This window comes from Oncorhynchus mykiss, chromosome 23, assembly GCF_013265735.2.
Source record: "Oncorhynchus mykiss isolate Arlee chromosome 23, USDA_OmykA_1.1, whole genome shotgun sequence".
NCBI classification, from domain to species: domain Eukaryota; kingdom Metazoa; phylum Chordata; class Actinopteri; order Salmoniformes; family Salmonidae; genus Oncorhynchus; species Oncorhynchus mykiss.
The window spans coordinates 21,819,997-21,830,313 of record NC_048587.1 but is presented as its reverse complement, the minus strand read 5'-3'; the positions used below and the strand labels follow the sequence as shown (position 1 = coordinate 21,830,313).

The 10,317-nt window shown below is 44.5% G+C and overlaps 1 protein-coding gene across 1 annotated transcript in view; it reads left to right on the top strand.

The window, feature by feature from the left end:
- The first annotated feature begins 8,002 nt into the window (after nucleotides 1-8,002).
- Nucleotides 8,003-10,317, top strand: part of LOC110502452 (sodium/potassium/calcium exchanger 3) — a 144,112-nt gene continuing 141,797 nt past the window's right edge. The window contains exon 1 of the mRNA XM_021580477.2: nucleotides 8,003-8,552. Within this exon, the coding sequence (XP_021436152.1) occupies nucleotides 8,360-8,552 (193 nt within the window). The 5' untranslated portion in view covers nucleotides 8,003-8,359. The remainder of the gene's footprint in view (nucleotides 8,553-10,317) is intronic.

The following is a 10,317-nucleotide window of genomic DNA, read 5'->3' as shown; positions in this document are numbered from 1 at the left end:
GATACAGCCTGGATTCGAACCAGGGTGTCTGTAGTGACCCTCTCGAGCACTGAGATGCAGTGCCTTGTGTGTTGTGTGTAAATTGATGAGGGGAGAAAAAACTATTTAATCCATTTTAGAATAAGGCTGTAACATAACAAAATATGGAAAAAGTCAAGGGGTCTAAAATACTTTCCCGAATGCACTGTATATATATATATTAAAATACAAAAAAAGTCACGGGAGGCACAAATATAACGTCAAAAATCAGCCAGAAAAACTGTTACATTCCTTCTAAAATAGGTACACAATCAATACTTTAAATTGCAGAAAGGCACCAGAACATCAAGATGAAACATATTTTTTATTTTGTTCCAGCAATATGGTGCATTAAAACTAAAAGCAGATTTACCTAGCTCGGCGGAGACCCTAGGAACCTCAATCCTGTGAACAGGTTAGGCAACTCGGGTGTCTGATATCTACGGTCTTTAGCGAAGTCCAGACAACCTTTTGATACAGGATCTTGATGATTATCAAAACTATCACCTGTAACAAAACAAAGGCCACAATGGTAGATGGCCTCCAAATGTTTAAGAATAGTAGCAGCTGCACTTTGATAAATAATATCACCATAATCAAGAACAGATAAAAAGGTTGACTGAATAATCTGCTTCCTACTGCTTAGAGAAAGGCACGATCTGTTTCTGTAGAAAAAGACAACTTTGAATCTTAGCTTCTTAACCAGCTCATCTATATGTTTTTAACCGTCAAATCCATATCAGTTAAAAAGAGTGTTGAGCTACACTGTTGCGGTTAAACCACGTGCTGTTATTAGAAGTACAACAACATCTAATGTTGGCTTCATGGAAGGATACAAATCCTTTCATTAAAAAAGGAACCTACAGAAAAATCGCTTGCATGCGTCCAATCTATTTAGTCAGGCAATGTCCACATTATTCTTCCATATTTTAGAATGTAATAATAATTTGAATATCAATGCATTGGCGAGGCATACAAAAATCTTTATTCTTCATGATTTTTGTGGTAATGGCCTACTTTATAAAATACTTTTTACATGCTTTTGGGGGGAGGGGGATCTATATTAGGCCTATATGTACAAATAGATATATTATACAATTGTATATCATTGAGGTCCTTGAAAATTACAATTAAGTGCTCGAAAAAGTCCCTGAAAGTCCTTTCATTGACTTGCTAATGTCTGTATGAACCCTGCTTAACCCTCCTGCTGTTTTTCTGGTCGAATTGGACACATTTACAAGTTTACTCCCTGAAAAATGTAGTTAATTTAATCTGATTGTCAAAAGGTTCAATGACTTTGTCCACACAGGGCATCTGAACACACAAAATACATTTAGATCATTTTCATTTTATTTAACTTTTGTACACCTGTGGTGTTCCCGGTCAAAAATGACCAGTCATTAGAAATTGTATTTTTGACCTTTATTTAACTAGGCAAGTCAGTTAAGAACAAATTCTTATTTTCAATGACAGCCTAGGAACACACAGAAATGAATGGGTGCGACAACAATTAGTGTTTAAAATTGAGTTCAGGCACATGCCCATTCATCAGATGGACACACTTCCTCTCCTAGACCCCCACATGCTGATAAAAATTTTATCAGCATATCGATTGCGCAACCAGGGGTGGAAAGACCTTGGATCATTGTTACTCTAACTTCCGCGACGCATATAAGGCCCTGCCCCGCCCCCCTTTCGGAAAAGCTGACCACGACTCCATTTTGTTGATCCCTGCCTACAGACAGAAACTAAAACAAGAGGCTCCCACGCTGAGGTCTGTCCAACGCTGGTCCGACCAAGCTGACTCCACACTCCAAGACTGCTTCCACCACGTGGACTGGGACATGTTTCGTATTGCGTCAGACAACAACATTGACGAATACGCTGATTCGGTGTGTGAGTTCATTAGAACGTGCGTTGAAGATGTTGTTCCCATAGCAACGATTAAAACATTCCCTAACCAGAAACCGTGGATTGATTGCAGCATTCGCGTGAAACTGAAAGCGCGAACCACTGCTTTTAATCAGGGCAAGGTGTCTGGTAACATGACCGAATACAAACAGTGCAGCTATTCCCTCCGCAAGGCTATCAAACAAGCTAAGCGTCAGTACAGAGACAAAGTAGAATCTCAATTCAACGGCTCAGACACAAGAGGCATGGCAGGGTCTACAGTCAATCACGGACTACAGGAAGAAATCCAGCCCAGTCACGGACCAGGATGTCCTGCTCCCAGGCAGACTAAATAACTTTTTTGCCCGCTTTGAAGACAATACAGTGCCACTGACACGGCCTGCAACGAAAACATGCGGTCTCTCCTTCACTGCAGCCGAGGTGAGTAAGACATTTAAACGTGTTAACCCTCGCAAGGCTGCAGGACCAGACGGCATCCCCAGCCGCGCCCTCAGAGCATGCGCAGACCAGCTGGCCGGTGTGTTTACGGACATATTCAATCAATCCCTATACCAGTCTGCTGTTCCCATATGCTTCAAGAGGGCCACCATTGTTCCTGTTCCCAAGAAAGCTAAGGTAACTAAGCTAAACGACTACCGCCCCGTAGCACTCACTTCCGTCATCATGAAGTGCTTTGAGAGACTAGTCAAGGGCCATATCACCTCCACCCTACCTGACACCCTAGACCCACTCCAATTTGCTTACCGCCCAAATAGGTCCACAGACGATGCAATCTCAACCACACTGCACACCGCCCTAACCCATCTGGACAAGAGGAATACCTATGTGAGAATGCTGTTCATTGACTACAGCTCGGCATTCAACACCATAGTACCCTCCAAGCTCGTCATCAAGCTCGAGACCCTGGGTCTCGACCCCGCCCTGTGCAACTGGGTACTGGACTTCCTGACGGGCCGCCCCCAGGTGGTGAGGGTAGGCAACAACATCTCCTCCCCGCTGATCCTCAACACTGGGGTCCCACAAGGGTGCGTTCTGAGCCCTCTCCTGTACTCCCTGTTCACCCACGACTGCGTGGCCACGCACGCCTCCAACTCAATCATCAAGTTTGCGGACGACACAACAGTGGTAGGCTTGATTACCAACAATGACGAGACGGCCTACAGGGAGGAGGTGAGGGCCCTCGGAGTGTGGTGTCAGGAAAATAACCTCACACTCAACGTCAACAAAACTAAGGAGATGATTGTGGACTTCAGGAAACAGCAGAGTGAACACCCCCCTATCCACATCGATGGAACAGTAGTGGAGAGGGTAGCAAGTTTTAAGTTCCTCGGCATACACATCACAGACAAACTGAATTGGTCCACTCACACAGACAGCATTGTGAAGAAGGCGCAGCAGCGCCTCTTCAACCTCAGGAGGCTGAAGAAATTCGGCTTGTCACCAAAAGCACTCACAAACTTCTACAGATGCACAATCGAGAGCATCCTGGCGGGCTGTATCACCGCCTGGTACGGCAACTGCTCCGCCCTCAACCGTAAGGCTCTCCAGAGGGTGGTGAGGTCTGCACAACGCATCACCGGGGGCAAACTACCTGCCCTCCAGGACACCTACACCACCCGATGTCACAGGAAGGCCATAAAGATCATCAAGGACATCAACCACCCGAGCCACTGCCTGTTCACCCCGCTATCATCCAGAAGGCGAGGTCAGTACAGGTGCATCAAAGCTGGGACCGAGAGACTGAAAAACAGCTTCTATCTCAAGGCCATCAGACTGTTAAACAGCCACCACTAACATTGAGTGGCTGCTGCCAACACACTGACACTGACTCAACTCCAGCCACTTTAATAATGGGAATTGATGGGAAATTATGTAAATATATCACTAGCCACTTTAAACAATGCTACCTTATATAATGTTACTTACCCTACATTATTCATCTCATATGCATACGTATATACTGTACTCTATATCATCGACTGTATCCTTATGTAATACATGTATCACTAGCCACTTTAACTATGCCACTTTGTTTACATACTCATCTCACATGTATATACTGTACTCGATACCATCTACTGTATCTTGCCTATGCTGCTCTGTACCATCACTCATTCATATATCCTTATGTACATATTCTTTATCCCCTTACACTGTGTACAAGACAGTAGTTTTGGAATTGTTAGTTAGATTACTTGTTGGTTATTACTGCATTGTCGGAACTAGAAGCACAAGCATTTCGCTACACTCGCATTAACATCTGCTAACCATGTGTATGTGACAAATACAATTTGATTTGATTTGATTTGACATGCATATTTGTTTGAGCACACACACCTCACTCCCCTGCTTGGTTTCCATGGCAACCCCCACGGGTACCTTTCCCCAATATAATCTTTCCCCCATGGGAACCACATCTGTTTGCATTCTCACAAACAATCGCAACATTGTTTCAATAATATATAGAACTTTTCTCACAGCTCTGGTATATAAAGAGACTCTGGCGGCTCAGGACAGACGGGAGACTCTGGCTGCTCAGGACAGACGGGAGACATGGAGATGGCACCGGATAGACCGGACCGTGAAGGCGCACTGGAGCTCTTGAGCACCGAGCCTGCCCAACTTACCTGGTTGAATGCTCCCCGTAGCCAGGCCAGTGCGGCGAGGTGGAATAGCCCGCACTGGCGAACCGGGGACTCCAGATGCGTAGAGCCGGTTTCATGGCACCTGGCTCGATGCCCACACTAGCCCGGCCGATACGAGGAGCTGGAATGTACCGCACCGGGCTATGCACTCGCACCGGGGACACCGTGCGCTCCATCGCTCTCCGGTAAGCACGGGGAGTTGGCGCAGGTCTCCTACCTGCCTTAGCCATACTACCCGTGTGCCACCTCCCAATACATTTTTGGGGCTGCCTCTCGGGCTTCCTTGCCAGCCGTGTTCCCTCGTATCGCTGGCTCCTCTCTCCGGCTGCCTCTGCTCTCCTGGCTGCCTCCACCTGTTCCCATGGGAGGCGATCCCTTCCAGCCAGGATTTCCTCCCATGTGTAGCAACTCTTGCCGTCCAAAACGTCCTTCCATGTCCAGGAGTCCTGACATCTCTGCTGCTGCTGTTGCTGCCCGTTCCCACGCTGCTTGGTCCTTTTGTGGTGGGTGTTTCTGTAACGGTTGTCTTGGGTGGAAGGTGGATCGGACCAAAGCGCAGCGTGGAAAGTGTTCATGATGATTTATTCAAAACGAACTGAACACTAAAATACAAAACAATAAACGATGTGAACAAAATGAAAACCGAAACAGTACCGTGTGGCCCAAACACTCACACGGAAACAAACACCTACAAACCAAAAGTGAAACCCAGGCTACCTAAGTATGATTCTCAATCAGGGACAACAATTGACAGCTGCCTCTGATTGAGAACCATACTAGGCCGAACTCAAAAACACACATAGAAAAGCAAACATAGACTGCCCACCCCAACTCACGCCCTGACCATACTAAAACAAAGAATAAAATAACAGAACTATGGTCAGAACGTGACACAAACGATATACTGTATGTGAGGCTCTTGAACATATCTTTGACCATGACACTGGTGAGGAGGAGAGAGTCCTTTTAAAACTTTGACACAAAGTAGTTTGTGATAAATAGCACAATACGTTTCATCTGAGTATTTGTTATAGTCAAAATAATCCATACATTATGCTTTTTTTTTTACTCAAAATGAGTTGTATGAGCTCAGGTCAATGAGGCCTACAGGCCATAAATAGCAAATAGAAGTTCAGAACTTGTAATGTTCACAATAACTTAAGTTGATAAAAAGATCGAACACAACATTAGGTGATAGTATATGTATTATTATGGATTTTTAATCAGCTATAATGGGACGGTCATTTTGGACCGGAAGACAGAACTAATTAACATGAAACGAACACAACAGGAGGGTTAAAGGATGTGTAGTCCTAGGCCTATGGTGTTGTACAGGTGGAGTAATGGGTGCATTTGCATATATGACGTTTTATTCCTCTAATTACACATGTGGAACTGCATGAAAATCCTTTTTTAGTTTTGTTTCAAGCCAATTGGAAATGTTTATCCCAATGTCACACGTTGACTCCGTTATTCATAGAAAGACCCGTTTGCGTGTGTGCGTGCATGTGCACACGTGCACTTATATGTGCCTACCATTCTCATGTAAAGGATAATTACAATGTTGAATTTGCCACCCATTGCCAAACGGATGTCTGCAAAACACAATAATTTGTCTATAGCTCACTTTAGTTTATGCAGAGTCGGAGTAGTTTGTATAGGTAGGCCTATCTACTTCAGTAGGCTACTGAAAAAAATTATGGAATGTACTAAACTCAGCAAAGAAATAAATGTCCTCTCACTGTCAACTGCATTTATTTTCAACAAACTTACAAATTATTTGTAAATATTTGTATAACAAGATTCAACAACTGAGACATAAACTGAACAAGTTCCACAGACATGTGACTGCTGCATTAAGCTGCATTAAGTACTGCAGTGCATCTCCTCCTCATGGACTGCACCAGATTTGCCAGTTCTTGCTATGAGATGTTACCCCACTCTTCCACCAAGGCACCTGCAAGTTCCCGGACATTTCTCGGGGGAATGGCCCTAGCCCTCTCCATCCGATCCAACAGGTCCCAGACATGCTCAATGGGATTGAGATCCGGGCTCTTCGCTGGCCATGGCAGAACACTGACATTCCTGTCTTGTAGGAAATCACGCACAGAAGGAGCAGTATGGCTGGTGGCACTGTTATGCTGGAGGTTCATGTCAAGATGAGCCTGCAGGAAGGGTACCACTTGAGGGGAGAGGATGTCTTCCCTGTAATGCATAGCATTGAGACTGCCTGCAATGACAACAAGCTCAGTTCGATGATGCTGTGACACATTGCCCCAGACCATGACGGACCCTCCACCTCCAAATCGATCCTGCTCCAGAGCACAGGCCTCGGTGTAACGCTCATTCCTTCGACGATAAAAGCGAATTAGACCATCACCCCCGGTGAGACAAAACCGCAACTCGTCAGTGAAGAGCACTTTTTGCCAGTCCTTTCTGGTCCAGCGACGGTGGGTTTGTGCCCATAGGCGATGTTGTTGTGATGTCTGGTGAAGACCTGCCTTACAACAGGCCTACAAGCCCTCAGTCCAGCCTTTCTCAGCCTATTGCGGACAGTCTGAGCACTGATGGAGTCCGTTCTGTCTCCCTGTAACTCTATCTTAGGTGTCTCACAGTACGGACATTGCAATTTATTGTCCTGGCCACATCTGCAGTCCTCATGCCTCCTTGCAGCATGCCTAAGGCAAGTTCACGCAGATGAGCAGGGACCCTTGGCATCTTTCTTTTGGTCTTTTTCAGAGTCAGTAGAAAGGCCTCTTTAGTGTCCTAAGTTTTTAAAACTGTGACCTTAATTGTAAACTGTTAGTAAACTGTTAGTGTTTTAAGGACCGTTCCACATTAATTGTTTATGGTTAATTGAACAAGCATGGGAAACAGTGTTTAAACCCTTTACAATAAAGATCTGTGAAGTTATTTGGATTTTTTCGAATTATCTTCGAAAGACAGAGTCCTGAAAAAGAGACGTTTCTTTTTTTGCTGAGTTTACATCCAGGAGAGGGCAACGATGAGCGCGTAGTTTGTCGTTCACAATGAAGCCTGCTGCTTGAAAAATGTAGCCACTGGACACTGATGCCAGTTCAAGGTCTAGTTTTAATTTACATTTGATTGAGTTTTCAACAATCTGAATTTAACATGAAACCAACATACATTTGAAGCATGTTATTGGATTTAGGCTAAACGTTGGGTGAAAAAAAAAGACACACAAATTCCCACAATTCCTTAACATTGATGACTTTGCGAATTCAATTCGCTTTCCACGTTGATTCAACGTCATCCCATTACATTTTTGGGTGAAATATAATATTTGTTGAAATACAGTTTATGCACAGTGGGATTTCTCTCTTCGCTCTGTCCTTTCTCCCCATCTCGCTACATTGTTCAATTACTCTCTCTCTCTCTCTCTCTCTCTCTCTCTCTCTCTCTCTCTCTCTCTCATACACAAACACACTCACCCCTCTACATCCTCCTTTCCGCGCTCTCTCTTGTACATCGCCAGCCTTGTTGCAGACTGTGTCCGGCGAAAACTGGCACAGAACTGACGCATCCATGGAGCGCTCCGTCCTATCACAACATCCACGACGCACAGCAACACTTCCGTGCGAAGTAATATAGAAGACAACATCGCAACCGACTCAAGATAGAATACCAACATCGTCTTTCACGCGCCGACAACCCACCTCTTCCATTGTCTAACTTTCCGAACCCCTCTTCCTCCCCGCTTCCTCCGACTCCTCCGCGTTCCCTGTCCGGGTTCCCAGAAACTCTGTCCCCGTGAAAACGTCTCCATGAATGGGATAGCCTTTGGCATGATGCCCGGGACCGTCCGGGTGCGGAGTAAGCCGCTTCAAGGGATGCTGAACCAGCGGAAGACCAAAGCTCAGCGGAAAAAGCGAAAGGAGTTGTTCGGTGGGCAGATGTTCTTCATGGGGGTGCTGCTCGCTCTTGTAAAGGGGCTCTCATGTTTGGTCGAGAAAGCAGGTGAGATGCTTGTTGTCAGAATGTCTTGCTGAACAGTTGCCTATTTGCGAAGGGTATGTTTTTTTTCAGTTTCACTATTTTGTGAGGCTCCTAAGAAGGGACATAAAGCGATTCTAGACTATGTTGTTCACTAATATCCATATAGGCTATGATGTTGTTGAGTGCGCTTCATTATCTGAGTTTGATCTTTACGTTTTCGTGTAAATGATTGTTGTTATGTAGGCCTAAAGCAAGGATTGTCCATAAATGAGTTGCAACAAATCAAATCATATGTGTCACATGCTTTGTAAACAACAGGTCTAGACTAACAGTGAAATGCTAGTTACGGCCCTTCCCAACAATACAGAGTGAAAAATATAAATATAATAGAAAGATAATAACGCGAGGAATAAGTACACAATGAGTAACGATAACTTGGCTATATACACGGGGTACCAGTACCGAGTTGATGTGCAGTGGTAGGAGGTAATTGAGGTAGATATACATATGCTGTAGGTAGAGGTAAAGTGACTCGGCAACAGGATAAATAGGCTAATAAGCAGTTGCAGCAGCGCATGTGATGAGTCAAAATACTGCAAAGGGGAGGGGGGGGGGGGTCAATTCAGAACACAGGAGGTCCAGGATCCAGTTACAGAGGGGGGTGTTTAGTCCCAGGCACTTTAATTGGTGAGGACTGGCTCGTGGTAATGGCTGGAGCAAAATGAGTGGAATGGTATCAAATACATCAAACACATGGTTTCCACAGACCTGGCGCCCGGACAAATCAGTTGGGGAGGCGTTTGATTTCCATAGGCGGGCCTGTTTTTTTCACGGGACCGCCTATGTGTGCACGCGTTTGTGCATATTTTTTAAATGGCCGGAATAGTAAAGACCATAGTCTTCTCCTGAGTTTCAAGTTTGGGGAAGCTTACTTTTATATGCACATTTTCGTGGAACAGTTTCATTGAAATAATAACGTTTCAGTTTCTCAAAATCATTGTCACGTGGTTAATCATTAAAATCGGAACTTTAAAATTAAACCATGGTGAGAGCACTAGCCTCTGCCATATGGACACATTGATAGACTGTGATCCATTGGCGGCTAAGGAAATGAGAGCATAGAACTCAGAGATATCTTATAACCAATGCATCAGTAAGCCAATAACTTAATCGTCAACTAAGTAAAATACATAGGCCGCCCTAAAGCCTAGAAATTAAAACAGTAGAAAATATCCTGATGAAAATTCTGGTTCTTTCAATCACATTCATCTCTCTTGTCCGCCTGTCTGCCTCCCTTTCTATCCGTCTTGACTTGAACTATTGCTAGTGAAGTTCAATATTGTATCGAAGCATCACAGGGTCTGGGCTGAAACTATTGCTAATAAACTTGCAACATTCTACCAACTAGCCTTTTCTGGGCCCTCAAGGTTTCCTGCTCTAGTTTGCTCAGGACAGAAAGCAGTTTTTTATGATGTTTTCCACTTGGTATACTGTATGGGATCATCAGTTCATAATATTTTATTATCAAGGCCGGGAGTGTTGGAAAGATTGTTCAAATACTGAGGATCTATCATTCGCAATGGATGCTAAAAAACAGGCTTTGTTGACCTGTGTGAGGCGGGAAAAATATATGTGGTGTATGTGGTGAGTAAAGACAATCAGAAATAAGACATTGCCAAATGGGCACTTTCCTACATACTGTATGCATGCGTTCTGGAGAGAGACACACACCCCTCCCCTTCTTCTTGATGCAATATTTTATGACACGTTATCTTCACAAATATTT